Source organism: Panthera uncia, chromosome C2, assembly GCF_023721935.1.
Source record: "Panthera uncia isolate 11264 chromosome C2, Puncia_PCG_1.0, whole genome shotgun sequence".
NCBI classification, from domain to species: Eukaryota; Metazoa; Chordata; class Mammalia; order Carnivora; family Felidae; genus Panthera; species Panthera uncia.
In genome coordinates this window covers 11121246-11143998 of record NC_064810.1, presented here as the reverse complement: position 1 = coordinate 11143998, position 22753 = coordinate 11121246, and the positions used below count along the sequence as shown (strand labels likewise).

General features: G+C 38.8%; 2 protein-coding genes across 12 annotated transcripts in view; one reads left to right on the top strand and one right to left on the bottom strand.

The window, feature by feature from the left end:
* Positions 1–11216, top strand: part of SON (SON DNA and RNA binding protein) — a 32217-nt gene extending 21001 nt beyond the window's left edge. Inside the window, exons 7-12 of one of the 4 annotated variants that reach the window (XM_049629265.1) lie at positions 1800–1910; positions 3080–3196; positions 7341–7488; positions 10063–10134; positions 10242–10357; positions 10938–11216. In XM_049629265.1, coding sequence (XP_049485222.1) covers positions 1800–1910; positions 3080–3196; positions 7341–7488; positions 10063–10134; positions 10242–10357; positions 10938–11096 — 723 coding nt within the window. In that variant the 3' untranslated portion in view covers positions 11097–11216. Of the gene's footprint in view, positions 1–1799; positions 1911–3079; positions 3197–3337; positions 3857–6590; positions 6671–7340; positions 7489–10062; positions 10135–10241; positions 10358–10884 lie in introns of those variants that run through there. The other 3 variants (XM_049629266.1, XM_049629267.1, XM_049629269.1) reach the window with 3 other exon arrangements.
* On the bottom strand, positions 960–22730 carry DONSON (DNA replication fork stabilization factor DONSON). 8 transcript variants are annotated; one of them, XR_007457461.1, is made up of 13 exons: positions 21094–21893; positions 19574–19777; positions 18442–18620; positions 18141–18197; positions 17545–17723; positions 16268–16349; positions 16054–16158; positions 15173–15371; positions 13850–14062; positions 12861–13006; positions 5995–6090; positions 1309–1364; positions 960–976 (listed from the first exon to the last, which is right to left on the bottom strand). XR_007457461.1 is itself a non-coding variant. In XM_049629279.1 (12 exons), exons 1-11 carry the CDS (start codon positions 22215–22217, stop codon positions 12869–12871), a joined length of 1746 nt encoding a protein of 581 aa, XP_049485236.1. In that variant the 5' UTR covers positions 22218–22730; the 3' UTR covers positions 5291–6090; positions 12861–12868. The 8 variants fall into 8 exon arrangements, 6 of the variants coding, with proteins under 6 accessions (XP_049485235.1, XP_049485236.1, XP_049485238.1 ...); XR_007457462.1 differs by lacking the exons at positions 960–976; positions 1309–1364 and adding an exon at positions 5291–5856; XM_049629279.1 differs by lacking the exons at positions 960–976; positions 1309–1364 and adding an exon at positions 21909–22730 and having other exon boundaries at positions 5291–6090; positions 21094–21174.
* Positions 22731–22753: the final 23 nt, after the last annotated feature.

Below are 22753 nucleotides of genomic sequence, written 5' to 3'. Positions count from 1 at the left end.
ATGAACAGTACTTGAGGTATATTTGCTGGGCTTTCAAATTGCATCAGTAATCCTACCTGACAGTTTCAGGAAACACATAAGGTAGGCCAAAGGAATGTAAATTTTGGCCTGAAATATTTGGGTTCCCATTTATTTAAAGTCCCAGCAGTTGATCAGAATTACCAAAAAAGTGACAAGTGAAGACCCCTAGAGTGTTAGTGTTTAATTGTGACTGCTTAGATTATTTTTTATAGGCCCCAGACGTATTGTAATTAGTGTGGATAATTTACTACGTTGACAGTTAAGATCTTTCATGGGATCTGTAAACAGTCTTTACAATTACAGAATGAATTTAGCTTTGCTTTCGTTTTAAGAAGGCAATACATAAGAATCTATGTGGAAGAAAAAATTTAATTTTGCTGGGGGAATATTATGAGATGACTCAGCAAGATAACAAAGAATGATGGAATAATAAGGGGTTCTGAAGGTAGAAAAAGGGAGACTAGTAATCCTTATGCGTGAGGTAGAATTATTCTCTTATATCCTTATGCGTAAGGTAGAATTATTCTCTTAGAGTCATACACCCTTCTATATAGGTCTTTATTTTATAAGAAGTATTTCATATGTAGTACATAGTTAAATTACAGGTAGCCCTTAGCTTTAAGAAAAATCCTTAGCTGTTAATTTATATTACTGACTTCCTTATATTTGTAATATCCATGCAGTACCTCTAATCATGTTTTGCATATGAATATAGGAAAACCTTTTCATGTCACATATTTTCCAAAAAAGGATTTTCTTGGGTGAAATCACTAGGAAATATTAATGGGTTGTGTTAGAAGAAAAATAAGTAATAGGAATTGGTGATGATACAAGTCAACATGAGCTCTTAACATCAGAACAAAGAACATCAAATACTTACTTGATGTGTTTTTCCTTTTGTGGTTGAGCCTTCCACAAATCTGATAAATTGGGGATTTGTTCTTTAAGAATTTTTCTGGACATTATGAAACGTTTTAAAAAGTTAAACCGTGAAGTCACCTCTGCTTAGCGTAACATATTTTTACAGGTAGGATATGAGCTTTGAAAAGGAGGACCTAAGACATTTCAGACATACTTAATTTTAAATGTGTTGGTTCATGTTGTTATGTACCCTCCCAGAAATATTTTAATTTGGGTCATTAATACATATAAACTGAAAACAAAGGATTCGTTTATGTATATAGTAAATACATTCTTTGAAGAAATGGAGTTCGTAAGACCAAACTGTATCTCTGAGCAACTGCAAGAAGGTGAAAAGATGTGCAGATGAGTAAAAGACCAACTGACCTGATAGTGGTTTTCTGCTTGCTTACTCAAGAACCTTATTGCTTCTGAACATTATGCTAAAAAGAAATAGGATAAAATGAAAATTGCTCATGAATATAAAATTAATAGTTCCAAAACAGTTGAAAAAAGTACCAGTTTTTGTAAATGACTGTTTTGTTAGTGAAGGCTAGAGAGTTTTAAGTTCTTAGTGCAATTTTCTGTGATCATAATTTGCTACAGTAGAAAATACAGTAGAAAATATGAAAGTTGAAGTTCAGATGTTGGGTTGAGTTCAGCTGCTGCCTCTGATAGCGTGTAACTTACCTTAAATGATCCTCATCTGCTTTCCAAGTTTCTTGTACTACTTGGTATCTTTTCTGTACTTTACAAGATTATTAATATGTAAGATTACTGTTTCATTTTTGATATGTAGCAACTAAAGATATGAGCACTTTTTAGAATTTAGGGGGTCTACCATAATTTGAGATAATTATCTATGTTTTCTTTCTTAGCCTGTGGACATCTCTACAGCAATGAGTGAACGGGCACTTGCTCAGAAAAGACTAAGTGAGAATGCATTTGACCTTGAAGCCATGAGCATGTTAAATCGAGCCCAGGAAAGGGTATGTAGCAGTTTTAATGTCTGCTAAATGAGAATTTAACTAATTAGATGGTTGTGACATAAGTAAATTCTGTGGCATGCTGTTGAAATGTAGGTCCTAAAAATCCAAGGAAATAAGTAATTTATTGTAATTAGCTTATTTTAAATGAAAGTGATTTTGGGGCATGGTCATTCACTCAGTAAGTGTTTATTGTGTACTGTGTGGCAGGAACTAATGTTTAAGAGAGTTAAAATAGAAAAAAAATCCGTGCTCTTACTGAGTTTGTAATCTGGTATATAAAAGTAGCTATGTGCCCATCATAGCTCTGTGAGATGTAGGTACTATTATGATGTCCCATTTTCCAGCTGAGGAAACTGAGTAAAGAGTAGTCAGTCAGCCTGAAACAACTATAACACTGCACGTTAACTACACTGGAATTAAAAAAAAAAAGTGATTAGGCAGTCTGAGGCCAGAGTCTAGACTTAAATTTTTAACAGTGGACAGCTTTTCCTTTTGTCTTCTACATTCCCGTGGTAGATCTATATAGAAACGACAAATACATGTTCAGACAGATAAATACACTACCTAACAATACCAACGTTTATTAGCAAATATAGTTTGAAGGACAACTGATTCTTTAACCATCACAATAAATGCTGGTGATTAATGTAGGGCTCAGTTTTTAAAGAAAGCTGTTTTCTGGGTTTGAATAATTCCCTGCATTTATTACTCCTTAAGCGTGTCTCTTGAATTCTGGATTTCTAATACCACAAAGAAGGTAATTAATTAAAAACTCAGGCGATCATAACATTTATTAGATTGCATTTATATGAGGTACATAAAGCAGAGGGCAGGGATCCCGTGCCGCATGAAACTCTTTTCTGTATTCATGTATCCATGTGATATTTTGGAGAATGAGTATTATCGTTCATGCTTTTCAGTTGTTAGACGTACATCTCAAATCTTGTTATTAATGGGACCCACTGAATGTTATCAAAGTGCTGCTTTTAAGAAAACATTTTAAATATGTATGCATTCATCAAATTGTTCTAAAAGTTGAATAAGTCTTATTCAGCCTTTTCAAGAACTAAATAAAACCATTTCATTTAGTGAAATAAACCAGTGGGCATTTTTGCCTAGACAAGTAATTTTACTCAGTTGATTGAGGCATCTTTTTTTTTTTTCTTCAGATTGATGCCTGGGCTCAGCTGAACTCCATTCCCGGCCAATTCACCGGAAGTACAGGAGTACAGGTTCTGACACAAGAACAGTTGGCTAATACTGGTGCCCAAGCCTGGATTAAAAAGGTACACAACATATGCACGTACAAAAGTGTCCAACTACAAAGTTAAGATTTTTTTTAGAAAATGTTTTATTAAAAATGCACGGAGAGGCCAGTAACTATAACCAAAGTTCATGAGTAAATTTGCTATGTGTGCCTACTCTAGGATGGACACTGAAGATGGACCTGATTCATGAGACAATGGCAAATGTATAAATAAGGCTCAAGAGCCACTCAGTTTATATCCTGAAGTTATTTGTTATTGCTGCTGCTGGTCTTTTTGGGGGTGGTTTTTTAAAAACTGTGTTTTGAATGCTAACAGTGTATCTCAGGTGCTGTTCAGAATGTTCCACAGTTCCTGTTGGACTAATCTAATGATTTCAAAGCAGTGGTTCTCAAATTTTTTCTCATCATGGGATACTTTATTACAGGTTTATTTTTGGTGGATCACTGTCCCCAAGAGCCCTCTTACCACCCAGATTTTCCATTTCTTTGCTCCTCTGTCCTTCTTTCCCCTTCTTTAGTGCCTGTGCCCTCTTGTAAGCTCTCTTGGCCCTTATTTCTCACCCTTCTGGTGATCACCCCGATCCCTGTGGTTGTCAGCTGCTGGTTATAGCAAGTTGGTTGGGAGGCCCCAGTATTAGCACTGCATGTGGTGATCTTGCCATGGGACCGGAAGGCTGGGGAGGATGGTTGGACTTTGGGGGGGGGGGGGGGAGGGGGGGCAGTGCTGAAGGGGTGGTGAAGGGGGCGGAGTGGGGATGGAGACTGCTATCTGTGGACCACCATTTAGGCCCTGGTGGCCTCTGGTGATCCACAGGCTCAATTTGAGAACCACTGATCTCCTGAAAAACAGGATATGTAAGACCTAAATTCAAGGGAGAGGATGGACGCCTCGTGCTGTGAAGATGTAGGTGCTCCTGGTTTCAGATTCCTGCAGTGAGACCTGTGGACTCCACCTACGGCTGCCTCATTGTTGGGGGAGTCTTAGGTGGTTAAGAAGGGCTTTCTAAAGAAATGCCTTCTGATGAAGGGACGTGGCTTGGTTGGATGGGTGATGGGACATTTGTTTCAGGAGTACTGGCAGTATGGCAGTGCTGAAACTGGGAGGCTGCGTGGTCTAAGGATTGGGAAGGTTTCTTTATCCCGCTGTACTCCTGACTGCTTTTGTGATCATGGGCAAGTAATATACTTGGAATTTCAGTCTCCCAAGTGTCATGAGAAGACAAGTTCTTATTACTGCTTCACAGGGCAATAATTAATAACGTGATGGGCACCTATGAAGAATTGCTATGATTGCCAGTGAATGAGCTGAATTTCCGCAAAATGAGATTTTGGTTGCTTTGGATATTTTAATCTCATAACGTTTCAGTTTTGATAGCATTATCTCTGATGATCCTCTTATTAACAAATTAATATGAAACATGATACATCCTCAATTTACCTGCCATTTTTGGTACATTTAGGTACACTAATATGTGTTTAGTGAGTATATGGCCAGATTCATTAAAAATTTATAACTTTTATGTCATTTACTAGGGGTTGGTGTTGGAAAAAAATGAAAATCTAGTAAAAATATTTTTGAGTTCATTTTGGACCAATTATAGTATTTAAAGTAGAGTGATTTGTATAGTATTTGAAAATGGCCTTCATCTCATTGGGAAGAATTATATACACCGAAATATTTCAATAGTTTTAATTCTTTAATACTATTTAATCTTGAAGCTTGAGTCTCAGTATTTCAGGAAGTTAGACTTGAAGCTTACGTGGGTGTTTAGGCAGATAAAAATTAAATAGTCTTGTACATTACTAGGTAGGAACTTCTGAATGTGATTCCATTGTAAAATTTTGGTCTTCATTTGTATAATGAAGTGCTGATCCATAATGCTTATATAGTTCTAAAAATCATGTTAACAAAACTTGCAAAAGTGAATCTTCTACTGATTAAAATTGGTTCTTGCAAACTTTCCCTTAAAGTTTTGATTTCTAGTCATGTAGGCAGTTGACAGATTTTCAATTACATTATTTTAAATGTACATGTAAGTCATTTTGATAAATTATGAGATGTGTTCATGAAAGTTTTTAAATAACAAGAAAGCAATGCTTTTAGGAAAACTCCCGTTTATATGTTTACAGAAGAATATTTGGTACTGATATCAAGGAAGGAATGAACATTTATAAAAATGTGGAAAATTAGCTGGAAATTTATCATTTATCTTCACTGTCAATGGTCTCTTTGTTGTGTTTAGAAAACTTTCAATGATCACATAGTTTTTCTTGCCTTGCACTAGCCTAACACCCTCCTTTATGTTAAAAACCACATGGAATGCCAACATAGTCCATATTCATTTTTAGTTTGTTGCAGTATATTCTTAGATGAAAAAAGATGGGAGTTTTACCATTATTATGTCAGTAAGACATTTTTAAGTGGTTATTGATTTAAAAGAACCTTTATTTTCTGGAATTAAGTGATTTGGACATGACCCGATGAGTATTGTTTACTATTATACTCATTAGATTAAGCAGCTTTTTGGTGAACTATATACACAATGGGGTAAAGAAACATGAAGATAGTAGACAATGGAAACCGAGTCGGAAGCCTGGGTTATTTGGGGTTTTGTATTATACTCTGCACAGTTGCCCTTTTTTTTAGGAGTGTTGCCTGGAAAAGAGGGGCGGATGAACCTGGAAGTAAGTAAAAGTCATTTTAGGTGTGTAGCAACAAGGCAGTTGATATCCAAGCATCAGCTAACTTTTCTCTTTATACATCAACACTGCATGGCCTGCACCAAATAAGGAACTGAACCAGGGGTATGTTTTTACCTCCACAGCTGCCTCCTTCCATCAGAGCACCTAGTTGTACTTAATGTCTAGTCACACATCATTGGCATGTTTTTCCCCGGCATATAATTTACAAAGCTGGGGGAAAAAATAATACAGTTTTACTACTGTGTAAAAATAAGATTTTAAAAATTTAGTATTAACTTATCAATATAGGAAATGATTAATGCATACTCTTCCCAGAGATACCAAATTTTTGACTCCCTCTGTTGATAAGTTAATGACTTTTGCTATATATTTGCTAGAGAACATAAGTCTAAAATTTAAGAACAAGGGGAAAGTAAAGCAGGATTTTGAGATGTTATAAATTAAAAGGAAAATGGCCAATAAAGATCAACAGTAGAATTCATCTGTTCTGTGTACATGGATGTCCTTTAAAATAGAGGCATCACATATTTATTTCTTAATGTGTGAAAATGACTGTTGACCATGCTAATGTATATAGTTGTGCATCTTAAGACATTAAGTAGTTTGCTGCTTTGATGGAAATTATGGTTCAGTGGGTTGGATACAAGAGAGATGACTGTTCACAGAATAACCTGTGAACTTTCACCCCTCTGTATGGAAACTTGTTTCAGGGCCAAATCCTTGTAGCTGTCTTCTTGCCCCGGTCAGTGCCAGCCCTACTATTCACAACACTGCTGCTACCGAGGCCTAGGTATGTAAACGTTTAAGGAGTTTTTTAAAAGTCTTTTAACATCAAGCTAGGATTTAAAAGCATTCAAATTCAGTTTGGTATAATGACAGGGTATTTTATGTGACTGTCCATTTCTTACTGTGTAAATAGAATGTAAAGATTTTTACCTTTTGGTTCATAGGGATTTTCTAAGTAAAATATTTATACTTGCTTTAAGGTAGAGTGGGAAAGAAAACTTGGGATGTTAACAGTATGCTTCTTCAGTGTCCAAACTATTTCTAAATGATTTCTGGGCTTTATTCATTAACTAGGTACACCTGGGACAATTAATATTATTGACTGTTTTAACATTGCCTTCTTTTTATTTTGCAAGCTAAGAAGAGATACCAGTGAACCTAAATAGTGGACGAAAACAGGAGTGTTCTAATTTTTTTTTTTTTTTTTTTGGAGGGGGGCAGGAGGGCTACTGTTTTAAACTGCCATTTATTTGCCTTATTTGACTTTCAAAATATGTTAATGTGAAAATAATTAGCATCCACACTACAGTATGTATATAAGTATAGAAACTTAAATTTAATTGCTATATCAGATCTAGAAGTAAAATAAGATTTTTTTTTTAAAAATTACACTGCATTTGTAGTCAAATTCTAACTCTGAAATGGGGACATTTTACCTTTCTTTCTTTGGATAGGATCAGTTCTTAAGAGCAGCCCCGGTAACTGGAGGAATGGGAGCCGTTTTGATGAGAAAAATGGGCTGGAGAGAAGGAGAAGGATTAGGAAAAAACAAAGAAGGAAATAAGGAACCTATCCTAGTTGATTTTAAGACAGACCGAAAAGGTAACACATTGTTCTGGGAATGTTTATTTTACCTTCTTTAATATTTAAGGTTTCGGGGCTCCTGGGTGGGTCAGTCGGTTAAGCATCTGATTCTTGGTTTTAGCTCAGGTCATCGTCTCACGGTTTGTGAGATCAAGCCCTGTGTTGGGCTGGCTCTGTGCTGACATTGTGGAGCCTACTTGGGATTCTCTTTGCCCCCTCATTTGCCCCTAAAATAAATAAGTAATATTAAAAAAAAAAACACTTAGGGTTTCATTACCTTCCTAGATTTTTTTTTTTAAAGTAAGCTCTTTGCCCACCATGGGGCTTGAACTCATGACCCTGAGATCAAGAGTCATATGCTGTACCAACAGAGCCCACCAGCAGCCCCATCTTTAAATAAATAATACGTAAATAAATAAATAAATAAATGCACATAGTAATCTTCTTACATTTTGATATCCTTGATGCTTAACTGGAGCATATATACAGCTGTTTGTTAGGAAACAAAAGTTTAACCCATTCGTGACAGCTTGTATAAATACAGATGAAGTCACTAATTTGGGCTTTTAAAAAAGGCAGTTGTAGTTAAGATGCTAAATAATAAGGAAGTAGGCATATATCAGTGTGACTGAAATTTTAACTAGATTTCACTTTTTTTTTTTTTTAACCTTGTATTCATTATTGAGAGACAGAGACGCAAGTGTGAGCCGGGGAGGGGCAGGTGAAGTAGACTCCTGGCTCTGAGCTGTCAGCACAGAGCCCCATGTGGGGCTCAAACTCACAAGGTCATGACCTGAACCGAGGGCTATGCTTAACTGACTGAGCCACCCAGGCACCCCCTATATTTCGTTTTTAGGAAATGGAATCCCCATTTTGCTTTCTCTTGACGGGGAACATACACTTGTAGTTTCTAGGATTTATTTTTTTCTTTTTCAAATATTTTATCTTCTATATTCTCCTTATTTCTTACTAGAGTGCTGTTTTGTCTTCACCTTATAAACCCTTTTTTGCATGTCTCTTTTTCTAAGTTTATTTTGAGAGAGTGGGGAAAGGGCAGAGAGGTAGAGAATCCCAAGTAGGCTCTGCACCGTCACCATGCAGCCCGACGTGGGGCCCTAACCCACAAACTGCGAGGTCATGACCTGAGCCGAAATCAGGAGTCTGCATATCCCTCTTTTTAAGCTCCATAATTGAGTTTTCTTGGATTGGGGCTGGAGAATAGTGGAGCAGTTGCTGGCAGCAATGTTAGCTCTTCATATTTTCTTGTTCTTGGAGCACCTTGGAACTTTGCTACTCATGGGGATCTCTCTATATAGCTTGCATGCAGTTGCTGAATATTAAAAATACACTTAGTGCTTATTGAGAACAGCCAGCTGGTACCTTTTAAATTCTTCCCTTGGAATTATGTTTTAAGTAGAATCAAATGGCTGAATGTCAGCTCAGTGTGATTTCAATAGCTTGGATAAGCCTGATTTTTAAAAACTGTAAAGTTGAACACTAGAATTTTCATTATCTTTGTAATCAGAGAATTGAATTAAGTTGGAGATGATGCAGTTAAATTATTCTTAATTGGAAACGAACTAGCTCTGACCAAACTGTGTCTTATAAAATGTTTTGCATCAGAAATTCTACATTCTCATCCACATACAATACTGTGATGCCACTTTTTTCAAATTGTAGGGAGTTTATTGGTAATAATTCCAAGTAGGCTAGAAACAGCATGAGAATCATCCTGTGCTAATAAGCGTTAATTCAGACTCTAAATTAGAAAAGGACATTGTACTGATTATGTCACATTGACATTGTATTACTTCTACAAGTTGAATAGATTTTTTTGAGTCCTAAGAGGTGGTTTTTTGGAAGAAAATATCTGTGAAGGCATTGCATAATTCCAGGGAACATCTTTGGAATTCTGTGACAGGTGTTGGGTTTGGAGAAGCATACTAGCAGAATTAATGAAGAACTGGTTGAAGAATTCCCCCTAGGAGAAATGGAAGTCAGGAAAGCATTGATTTTGGGTAGTGATACAGCTAAATCCCTTTGGAAAGGGAGGTTATACAGTGCGATTATGTTTGTCTTTTGAGAATATCTTCATTTGATAAGTCAGAAAGGGGTTGTTTGCTGGGGGAGAAAATGGACACGTTCATCTATAGAGACAGCCTCTCCCTTTTAGTTTTTTTTGGGGGGGGGGTGGCCTAAAATCCTCACCATCTGGAGAACTTAATTAACTGAGCCATCATTTTTTAAGGAATGGGAAACCTTAGATTGCACTTGTAATAGCCACTAGTTTTTAAACTTAAAAAGAAACAGACCTGTAGTTGTTAACTATGGCACTTAATTTATATACATATTTATATACTAGGTTTTCTGAACATTTGATTTTTGTACAGTTTCTAATACCAAGGTACATGATAAACATAAAGATTTATATATTGAAACAGCAAAATAGAAGTCAAATGATATAAAAATCAGGGGTGGTGGGAGTTGAATATTTTATTGAGATTCAGGTTCCTACAGAGGGAATCATTGTGTTTATAATTTTGAATGATGCTTTGGGATTTATTCATTGAACACTGGCTTTTTATTTTAAAGGTCTTGTTGCAGTAGGAGAAAGAGCACAAAAGAGGTCTGGGAACTTCTCTGCTGCAATGAAAGATCTGTCAGGTGAGCAAACATTTAAATTTCCTCTTGTCCCATCCCCAACTTGAATTCATAATCTGTTGCCACAGACAGTAGAAATAATTAACAAGTTATTTTTTTTTTCTCTGCAGGCAAACATCCTGTGTCTGCTTTGATGGAAATCTGTAATAAGAGAAGGTGGCAACCACCAGAATTTCTCTTGGTCCATGATAGTGGCCCTGATCATCGCAAACATTTTCTCTTTAGGGTAAATATGAATTTGTGCATTAATTATATACCCCTACTAATTTGATGACTTAACCTTAGAGGGTGAGGGAAAAGCACTGTATCGTCACAATATTGATACATTGTGGGTTGGGAGTGAATAGATGTGTGGGTAGAAGTGGTAGGGGTTTTTAAATATTTAAGTATACTTTAATATGACCTGTTAATAGCCTATTTTTCAAAAATGTTGGAGGGAAAGATGTGGGCAAAATCTGGTGAAGAATTTGTTGACATTTTCTAGTGGAACATGGGGAATTAATTTAGTGTTAATTTAGTAGCTTTATCAGGGTTTTCTCCATCCCCTTTCCCCATGCCTCTTCAATTTGAAGACCTTAATTTGCAGTCCCTTTTCCTAAATGATTTGCTGCTTCTGGGTTGAGATTAATTTGACTTCCATAGTATGGGTTTTATAGTTTTTGTGAATTATTTTTCTAGCATTTAGTGAAAAAATACAAAGCTAATAGATATTAAAGTTTGATGCTGTTCTTATTGTATGTTTTTCTTGAATAGGTATTGAGAAATGGAAGCCCTTACCAGCCCAATTGTATGTTTTTCTTGAATAGGTATTGATAAATGGAAGCGCTTACCAGCCCAGCTTTGCCAGCCCTAATAAGAAGCATGCTAAAGCCACAGCAGCTACTGTGGTTCTTCAAGCAATGGGCCTTGTACCAAAGGACCTCATGGCTAATGCCACTTGCTTCAGGAGTGCCTCACGTAGATAGATTGAGGTTTTATATTAATCATTTCAGATAATTTTACTCTGCATCAAAATGTATTTCCTCTTTAATGTTGTAAATATTTGGCAATTTAAGACATTGTGTAAAAAGCAATCTGTACAAACATCTCCAGGCTTTGATTTTTGTACCATGGAAATTGTATTTAACCATACAGGGTTTTGGTATGTTTATATTGTTTACCTTAGTGATGTATTTGTTTAAGTGGCTAACATCCAAACGATTGTTTGAAGGCATCCGTAATCTTCAGTGTGGAATGTTAAATAACGCTTTTATACTGTATTTTGTACTATGATGTAACCTCCCTTCCTTATGGCTAGGCTGCTGTAACACTTGCCTGTAATCAGTGAAGGGCTGTGCACCTTGTACTAGTTCACAATGGGTTCTGCTGGACAGATACTGGGCCAGTGTTATTGAGGTAATCAAGATCTGTTCCACAGGGCTAATGCCACCATCTCCCCTTAAAATTTTGTAGAGGTTATAAAAAGAAAGTGGTATGTTGTGTGATGATCAGCACTAAGTCCTGCATTCCCATCAAAGCCACTTGGGCCATGAGAAGGGAGTCAAAATGAAGTCCGATTAGAATTCTGCAGAGGCCAAGTACATTTAGTATGGCATTGAGTTGTGATATAGTTTTACTTTGATGTGCATTTTGAATTTCAGCTACACCTAGATAGACGTTAAATGATAATTAAAATGCTGTAACCAACTTATCTAATAAAATCGGCACCCGGCCACTATTTTGTTGACTGAGAAAGTTTAAGTTTATGTTAATTTTTAGGGTCTGATAGAATATTTCATGTGTATTACAGTGGTATTCATAATGCTATGTCTCTAAACTTTATTTTCAAAAGCTTAAGGCCCAAATATAAACTTCTCTGGAATAAATGTGGTGTCTTATTTTTTGGATCATAAAGTGAACACATACTTCTTCACTAAATATTGTCATTTCTTTACCCAGTGCTTTTGATTTCTACGTCCTTTTATTTTAAGGAAATTTGAATTACACACACAACACACACACTCGCGCGTGCACACACACAAATACCTACAAGAACATGAAATACTCCTTTACCATGACAGCTGAGCACACTTTACAATTAACACTATTCTATGTGGAATACAAAATACCCCTCTTTGAATTAACATGCATTAAAAAAAACAAATTTAATATATTTGAAAATGGAGGAATTAGAAATGAGAATGAAGGCAACTAAGGTAGAGACATCAACAATTAGCTATTTGTCTACAAATACGAATTTGTCTACATTTGTATCTTTATAATCTAGAACCTGCATATAACTGTAGGTATAGGTAAATGGTCAAATATGGTTTTGCCCTGATGCCATCGGTCACAAAATGCCAGTAGATAATTAATACTAACTTAGCTTCAGTTTGCCATTTGCAAGGCAACACTGACATTCATAATACTCCGTTTTCTACTCTGTTTATAATTAGCTTGTAAGGGTCTGGAAGTCTCATTCAAGTTTCTGAGGTTTTTTAAGAGTTGGGAGTTATCTTTATACCTGAATTATCTAATCAGAATAGTAAAAACAAAATGTTGATTTAAAGCCTTAATCCTTTTGCTTAATGCATGTAATAAAAATTAAGCTAAAAGGTTGTTTATCAACACTTGAATATTTTAAAGTTCTATTCCTTTAACTTCCAAAATGAACTTTAGAGCCAAAGGTATAAGAATCTTGAATTTCCTTGCTAGAAGGCTTTTTCCTCAAAGATTCCTTTTAGGCTTACTTTGGTGTTCAGGATCTCCAATTATAAACGAAGTCACTCAATTCCACAAGCCGTAAAGATGATTTTCCCAGTGTTGGTATTTGACTAAGTTGGTCCAGAGTCTTAGGGTGCAACCCACAGTTACCAAGCTCCTCCTGAAGTGTCTCCTATGGAAATTTGTATTCAAGTTAGTCAAGAAGCACATCAGTCTTTCGACACTGAGATTTTGCTTATTTTTAAGTATATATATATTTTAGAAATCTCTATACCCACTGTGGGGCTCGAACTCATGACCCTGGCAAAAAGGCACATGCTCTTCAGGCTGAGCCAGCTGGCTGCCCCTTTATTTTTCAGAGGCTCCGCATGTAAAGTGGGGCTTGAACTCCCAACCCTGGCTAGAGTCGCATGCTCTACCGAGTCAGCCAGGCACCCTTGAACACTCAGATTTTTAAAATTACCATGGGAATTTTGACAAACGGATGCCCTAATTCATGTTTATGAGGTAAAGGCAGTTCATTATCAATAGAAGTTGATGCTAAAAATTTTCACCTCTAGCAATAGCATCCAGAAATACACAGTTTTGGTCATTTTTAGAAATCTGGCAAATGATAGAAGCATGAGGCAGTTTTAAAGGTCTTAATTATAACCCGTGAATAAAAACCTTACTATGTCCAAAATTATAGGCAAATATTGGTTAAATATCCATAGTTGTTTATAATAAAGGTATTTAGCAGTATTAAGTTCTGGATCTGAGATAGCCATGAAAATAACTTGCCTTTTCTTTTTGTTTGGAAAGTTCTTTAGTCATTATTGAGTACAACAATCTAAATTCGTAAAATTTACCCCTAAAAAAACCAGACCTTATCCCTTCATCTTAGTAACTGTGATTGATAAAATTAAACAGTACAGTCGAATAACCTGAGATACAAGTTTGGCTCATTGCAAATCATTGATTTCTCCCATCTGAGGAAACTAGCTACAATGAAATATGCTTACAGCTGTCTACTTACCTTATCCAGTATTTTATTCACTGGCAGGCAGATATTAAATACAGCAGTTGGCTCATGTGTATACAGTCCAGCAGAAAATGACCCATTCTGTGAAGATTTGAGTAGCATGGTCACAGAATGTAGAGAATGAGGCATGACAGGACCTGTAATCTCCAAACTAAATTGATCTTTGTATCCAGAAACAGCTTGTGTCTTCACATTTACACTTCGTGCCTTCAAGAAAATTTAAAGAAAAAATTATGGTCACCGTCTCTCAAGCTTTTGTCCCTAAAGATTTGTTCAGTAACTTCGTTTGGGTTTCCCTCTTTAACAGTTGTAGACTAAAAGGTACAGCATAGAGGGAATACAGTCAGTCAGTGGTATTATAATAGCATTGTATGGTGACAGTAACTACACTTGTGAGTATAGCACAAAGTAGTTCATATGACATCAAAAGAATGTTATACGAGTGAAAATGTTAATTCTCCATCTAGAGCACATCTCCAAATTAGGACTCAGTCTCAGTATGTTCTACAAAATACAATTTTTCGTATGGTATCCTGATTTATATATTTTGATCAAAATTTTTAATGGTAGTTGACACCCAATGTCACATTAGTTTCAGGTGTACAACAGGGATTCTACAACTCTATATGCTGTGTTCACAAGTGTAGCTACCATCTGTCACCATATAACACTATTATGCCATTGACTATATGCCCGACACTGTTACCTTTTGTCCCTTTGACTTAATTCATTTTGTAACTGGAAGCACATACTTCCCACTCCCCTTTACCCCTTTTTACCCTCCCACCCCAATTCAGTGGTATATTTTCAATGCAGAATACTGGACAAAAATAAAAATTCAATTCTGCTATTAACGTTCAATATGTATTTTATATTTATATGCATAATTTTTTAAAACAATATGGACACACAACTACTCTTTTCACTTATTCATGATATAGGTTTTGAGATCTATAATTTAACACAACATGTTTGGCTATGTTCTTCCGCCAGTTAAGAAGTGAGACAAAATGAGATTAAGCAACTTTTCCATGTGGGAAAAAAGGAACACCAAGGTGCTTTTGCTGCCAATCATATTCATTTTCATTCATTAATTCATTTTCATAGAATTCAAATAAAACATTTCATATAATTCATATTTGCACATAATTCTTTTGATACACCTTTAGATCAACGAATTTTTTTGCTGGGAGGAAAGCGAAACAATATGCACCATGCAAAATGCTAGCAGTTATTAAAAACAAATCAAGAATCTGTTCTTCATTCTTCTTAAAAAGCCAGTTTATGAAAATTAGAATTTTTCCCCCCTTTCATTACCTTAAGCATTTGCATTGTGGCACCTCGGAAAGCTACAGGGGATAAGAGGGTTGGTGGAAGTCCTGCCTGTGGGCCTGAGCTTGCAATTAAACTCTTAGAGTTTATCAAAAAATTCAGCAATGTAAGGGTGTTCATTCCCTTCACCAACACAACAGACTCAGGTCTGTGGTCCATTTGCACTTCATGTTTCTCTTTGCGTCTGAAGATGACAGTCAAGGAACTTGCAAATGTAAATCCCATACCAGTGGGAAAAAGTCATCCTGATTCTGAATCACCCGGGACCCTTTCTTCCCACTTGGAACTGGAAATGTTCTTGCTATCCCACTTAGTTGCAATTATAAGGTTATCTGTTTAAATCAAAATTTCTTTGACGCTCTGAATTTGCTAGAAATTTGATACCTAACAAAAACAAATTTGTTCCTTAGTCAAAAATATGTTCTATATAGAATGTTTTCATTTTTAAAAAAATTGTTTAGTAATAATTGTTCATGGTTTACTGATACTTAGGGAGTTTTTTAATGTCATGATAGAGAATTAGTTTAAAAAAATTTTTTTTTAATATTTTTATTTTTGAGAGAGAGAGAGTGCTAGTGGGGGAGGGGCAGAGAAAGAGGGAGACAAAATCTAAATCAGGCTCCAGGTTTTGAGCTGTCAGCGCAGAGCCCGACATGGGGCTTGAACTCACAGAGTGCGAGATAATGACCTGAGCCAAAGTCAGATGCCCAACCAATTAAGCCACCCAGGTGCCCCACGAATTAGTTTAAATAGCAACTTAAAATATTTTAAGATTTATAGTCAAATAAAATTACCAATCAACATTACATTGATCACTAACTTAATTGAACAAAAATCATTTCTAGTTAACACAACTGAAAGGATACAGCTTGATAGAGAGTATGTCTGGTTTTTTAATTTTGTCTTGCACACCTATCTCTTCCAGCCAGGAAAAACTTTCATCTTCATCATCATCACTGATTACTTGTTCCCTAGGAAATTGTTATAGTTAGAGTTTCCATTTCATAAAGCTGTTTCCTCTACAAAACTATTGCACTGAGTCCGCAAGTCACTGGTTGATATAAAATATTAATCACATACTCTCCATTTCCCAAGCTTGTTCCAGATGTCTTTTTCTTCTGATAGCCATTTTCTTTTATTAACGGCAGAGAAAATTCAATACCTACATGAGTAAATAAAAGAAAAATTTAACTGAGTTTTAATATTGTCTACAAGAACTTAACAAGTGTGCCCTTTTAGAGAGTATAAAATTTGAAGATTTGAACCTGTTTATAAACTTGCTCTATTAAGGCAATAGCTTTCATACTTTCTGGACAGTAGCCCATCTCTATCTCTCTCTCTCTCTCTCTCTCTCTCTCTCTCTCACACACACACACACACACACACACACACACACACACACACACACACACCCCCTACCTCCTTGAAACAAAAGGTTGAAGAAACAATACATACTCTCACTACATGTATAGTACTCTTTCCTAAAGTACATTCTACTTGGTTTCTTTTTTCTTTTTTTTTTTTTGTGAGAGTCAGTCAGCAGGGGAAGGGCAGAGGGAGAGAGAAAAAACCTTAAGCAGGCTTCACGCTCAGTGCAAAGCCCAATGAGGAACTTGGTCCCATGACCTTCGGATCATGACCTGAGTGAACCCAAATCAAGAGTCAAACGTTCAACTGACTGAGCCACCCAGGCACCCCATACTGTTTCATTTTTTTTTAAAAAGTGCTGATTGAGCCCACTATATAGATTTCATGAGCATTAATGGGTTGACCCAGTTTGAAAATTGTGTTTTTAAAAGGGGGTAGGTAATTTCTACTATAAAGGAATTTCTAGAGGAAATTCTATTCAGATGGAAACTTTCCAGTCCAATATGTGTTTATCAGGTCAGAAAAGGGAACACTATTAGCTTAAAGCTAAGTAATTTAGGAGACAACTTAAATCACTGCTGGAAAAAAAAAAATAGAAATAAAGATGTTTCTTAAAAAATATAGGTAAAACTGGTAGAAAACAATTCAACTGGTAAAAAGACAATTGACATTTTAGCTTTTTCTCAATGTTTGTGTGTGTGTGTGTGTGTGTGTGTGTGTGTGTATGTGAGAGAGAGAGAGAGAGAGAGAGAGGGAGAGAGAGAGAGGATGAACAAGTGGGAGAGGGGCAGAGAGAGAGGGAGGCACAGAATCTGAAGCAGGCTCCAGGCTCTGAGCTGTCAGAGGGCTGGAACCCATGAACCATGGGGTCATGACCTGAGACGAAGCTGGATGCTTAACCGACTGAGCCACCCAGGCACCCCTCACATTTTAGCTTTTAAGTGCTTACTATATAGTGTGGTATTCTCATTTTAAACCTATAGTTTTACCTTCATTTTTCATAGCTTCTCTTATTCCTCTAGTTGTTGGAGACATGAGAGCTGTGATTACATCATTTCCTGCTAAGCCTGCTGCACGGAACAGGATAGTAAACTGATAGGTACAAACGTAGAAATATGGGCAAAGTTTTGTCTTCAGCAAATTATATAGAGAAGTGAAGCTCACAGACCTTTGAAGCAAAAAAATTTTCTTTAGGTATTATTACACATTTAGCTTAACATCTAAAATTATTTTTATAATTCAGTTTGATACTCATTTGATTTAAAATACAACACAAATATTACAATGATTTGAATTTTTGCCACTATGTACATAACTTGGCTTTTATTTATATTTTATTTTTTAAGTAGGCTTCACACCCAGTAATGGAGCCCAACATGAGGCTTGAACTCACAACCTTGAGATCAAGGCCTGAGCAGATATCAACAGTCAGATGCTTAACTGACTGAGCCACCCAGGCACCCGCATAACTTGGCTTTTAAAAGGACTAAAACTGGTCATGGGACTCACTGATGACTTCTAAATACTTTAACAAATAGTGCTGACCGCTTAAACACTAGTTATTTTTTCTTTAAACAAAACTTACTTGGTAACTGGGTGCTGACTTTCTCTGAGCAGCTTCTGCTGAGAAAGGAAGCGGCCACTGACAAGAAGTAATGTAAAAGAACGTTTGCATGTATTTATAGAACACCTACCGCACTTACACAATTGCATAAAGAATAGAAAAAAAAGTAATTTAAATGCTGGCTATTAACAGTTTAGATAAAATAATTCAGAAGGACACAGAGATCCTGTTACCACTACACATTCCTGTATCATAAATAACAGAGAACACTGTTAAAAAGTAAAATTTACTACTGGGATGCACAAGTTTTTACTAATCTTACCAATCGCTCATTAAAATGTGTTGCAAGGTTTCGTCATTTGACCAAGGGCTTATCTTTCCAGTCATTTTTCGATCAGCTCCAATGCGAGGGAACAGAGGCAGCCAAGGAAAGGCAGGGTGGAGCCAATAGAGAAGGCTCTGCTGGAAGGCACATCGGAGCTCAGTGGAGAGTTTGGGATCCTAAAATCCAGAGATGACATCGAACAGTTTTTGCCACACTAGAAGTATAAAATTTCCTTAAAAAGTACTGAATATGCCACTTAGTCTGAGAATATTTACGGTTTCCTATAGGAAAGTATTAATAACTGTTACGGGAGCTAAAATGTAGTTTATTCTTGCCAATATTTATTGTATGTTGAACCACATCAGAAGGAAGACTTAAACACAGATGGGACTCCCATCTCTCCTGTTTTCTCCTGAGAATAACTATCTCTGTCATCATTAGGGTAGGGTTACAGGTGGGGACATATATCGTACATAAGTAACGCTATGTTCAACTCCTCTCCGCACACAACCGTGTTTCAACAGTAGCTAGTGAAAACGGGTAATGCGGATCATACATCATCCTGATCTATTTATTAAAAAAGAAGTACCAAGACCTCTTTTAGGTAATCGCTTTTAACCTAGTTTGAGTTGATGAGCTGCCTGAAAGCAATGCAATTACATTTCTCTAAAACCATTCTAGAACTCATTAACTTTACTACATTACACAGACGATCAACCAGGTAGTCACAATTAGTGTGTATAAAAAAAAAAGAGTATACATTATGTCAGAAAATCAATAGTGTAACCAATCTGCCTTTGCGATTCTACTCAATAGCTTTTCATTTCTTTCCCTTATATTTTTTTTCCTCAAAAGGCCTAGAAAAGAATAGTTTAGTTCAAACAATTCCTGCCTGTAACATTAACTAGTTCTTAGGACAGGTCTCTAAATTTAACAGGCAGTTATTGAATCTGATAGAAAAAACTGTTTGAAAGCACCACTTGGGAAATATAAAATTTCTCACGTCCTTGCGTCTTTAAATGTCAGAAGAAAAACTTACTAGAAGGAAATTTCTGTGACATTTTGCAGAGAAATACATTTTACAATTAATTTGATACTTTAAAACATACTCCTTTTCTTTCAGAATTACCTGTATACTTTGAGGCAAAGTAACTTCTGTTGCCCTACAATGCTGGATGATACCTTGAGCCTCTTCCTGTGCTTTCAAATGATCTGCCCAGGTAAAGGGTTGAGAAGAGGTGAAAAGGAGTCGAGTTTTAATACTCCAGTCCACAGGTAACTCAGTACTTTCTGAGGATGGAATATCAGATTTGGAGAATGATACTTGTGGAGTCTTTTAGAAAACAAAAAACATAAAAATTAGTAGAGTACCGAAAAAAACCTCCTTCAATCTACATATTTTACCAACATGATCACTAAAATGTCAAAATTTTATAAACTATAGTAACACTGAAAATATACTACACACTATGAAACACTCTAGAAAGAGTTAGACTAAACTGTTGACAGTGCCTTTCTCTGGGAAGTGGGAATTTATACAGGTGGTAGTGGTGAAGGGGTACATTTTACCTTTTAGTTTTACATAGTTCAGTTATAAGAGGCATATACTATTTCCATAATGATGATTAAAAAAAAATCTACTATTGATATTGCTATCAAAGCAGAAATCTTCCCCAAAAAGCACCTTCTAAGCCTCTAAAACTCTGGAAGCAGGGCTAAGCTGCTCCTGCAGGTAACTTAGGTAGGGCTCTTAGAGGCCATAATGTTACCTAAGACCCATTTCCTGATCTCAAAAATTTCTTTCCAAGCTGTTTTGCTGTACTTTCAAGTCAGTATTCTCACTTACAATAATCCCTTAAGGTAACATCACAAAAAAACAGGGAAGGGGGAATTATTTCTAATACACTCTGTGAAGACCTTTTATTTACAAGAAAGGGAGACTGGGTCTTGGAGAGCTCTTCTAGCCTGCTCCTATTAGGACAAACTATGCATTTGTTTTTTGTTCTGTTTTTCAACATTTATTCATTTCTGAGATGGAGTGGGAGTGGGAGAGGGGCAGAGAGCGAGGGAGGGAGACGCAGAATCCAAAGCTGGCTCCAGGCTCTGAGCTGTCAGCACAGAGCCTGACACAGGGCTCGAGCTCACGGACCGTGAGATCATGATGTGAGCTCGACACCCGACGGCCACCCAGGCGCCCCATGCCTTTGTTGAACTATCACAACAGGAGTACCTGGGGAATGGAATCAAGACTGTGTGCTGTGGTGAGGTCGGCAAGGGTCAGCGACCCGCCCCAACCGGTGGCGGTCACGTGGGGATCTAGTCTGAAGAGTCAGTTGAGGACTACCTTCAAAAAGCAGCTGCGTGTGGAGTGACCAGCTGGAGCTGTCGCTACCCACAGAGGGACGGTGTCACAAAACTGCTGGAGGTCGAAGGAAATCCTCTACCTACACCAACCTGAGCCGTGGTACCATTACAAACAGCATGCCTACATCATCCAAAGGCAATTACGGCGCTGACGCCACCTCTTCCCCTGGTAAGGGTGATCATGCCCTCAGCACTCTGCCAAACGATTTGCCAAGTCAATGCTTCTGAGAGCTACGGACGTAGATTCTAAGAATACGCATTCTGATGACATTCAAGGACTATTACCTGGAGTAACTCGGCCACGGCTGTTCTTTCGGGGAACTTCTCTTCCCTGAGCAAATCATTTTCTTGATTAGAATCTAAACACTGAGGAGGGAAAAATGGTGCTTTTAAGTCGTAAACGATGCTGGGGTTTGCTTTAAAGAGGCGCTGAGCTTCACCCGACCCACGTTCCTCAATAAATGCCAAGTGCGGGCATTCACATGCCCCCCCAATCAATAGGTCGGCGCTTCGCTTGTTTCGTGTCTGAACTTTACTATCAAAATCGAGGGGACAAAAGGCCGGTGATTTGGCTTCTCGTGATTGATGGAGAAACCGCAAAAAGACCCAAAAGGCTTTGGGATTAAAAAAAAAAAAAAAAAAAAAAAGCCAGGCAATTGGGACCCCAGGAATCCTCCACATTCCTCCATCTCCAGAGTATTTTCAAGCGCGTCAGAAAGGGAGGCTCTGAATCACAGAGGGAAGGAGGGTCCCCAGCGATCGTCCCGTCGAAGTGGCCTTCCACGACGAGTTGTTCCAGGATCTTTCGAGCTGTCTCCCCACCGGTCCCTAACCCCCAGGAGGCGGCGGCCCGAACTCGTCCGTCCCGGGCCGGGCCGCGGGGGTGCGCGCTCAGTGCCCTCCGCTTCCCGCAGGAGCGGCCGACGCGAGCCGCCCGCGGGGCGCACTTCCCACAGAGCCCACCTCTCAGAGCGGCCCCTCCCGAGGCTCTGGGCCCCGACACCGCGGCGGCCACCGCTCTCCGCGCCCGTTTCGCCTCGAACCCCAGAACTCGCCCCAATTCACAGCCGGGTCCGCTACGAGGGCCCCTCCACACTCACCGGGTCCTGCGCCTCCTGCTGGCCGCGGGGCGGCCCGTCGGGGCGCTCCGCGGCGGCCGGCGGCCGGTTGTCCAGGCGGGCGAAGGGGTTCCTGCGGGCCGCGGCCGGGTCGCCGCCGCCTCTGCCTGCAGCCGCCGGGAAGGGGCGGAGGAGCAGCCCGGCGGCCAGAGCGGCGCGGCGGGGCGCCGGCTCGGGCTGCTCCCTGGGTGAAGCGGCGGCCTCAAGGCTCCGGACCCTTTTCCGTCGGAGCCGCAAAGTCTCGGGAGGCTTCCTGAAACTGGGCGAGTAGCCGGGAACCGAGAGGGCCATGACGCGCGGCGCTGAGGAGCCGGCCGGCCTCCCGTGGGCGCTTCCCGCGCGCGCTGGCCCCGCCCCGACGCAGCCCCGCCCCCGACGCGCATCGAGCGCGTGCGCCGTCGGCCGCCCGAGCGGCCCCGCTCCCGCTCCCGCTCTCAGCTCCGGTCCGTCGTCCCGGCGTCCCTCGTAGGTCCTGGGCCGTAGTCTTTTCGAGGGTACAAGTAGCTGGGAAATACGCGGTCCAGGGCACCGATGTGCACTCCCCTATCCGGCACCGGAACAGCTGCCCGCTGTTTAAATCCGAAGCAGGGATGGCGCGAGCTCAGGACTAGGCGCTCGGAGGAAAAGGAGACGTCACACTTGAGCCGCTGCTTCGATAAGCTTACGGAGGGCAGTGGCGACGTCTAGAGCTGGGGAGAAGGGCCTGCGCCAACATCCCCCTGCCCAAAATAGAGAACCCTGGCAGGGAATCAGCGCGGCCTCCTATCCCCCTGCGCACGCAACGCCGCAGCAGCCCTCCCGCCCCACGGCCCCCCACCCCGCATACA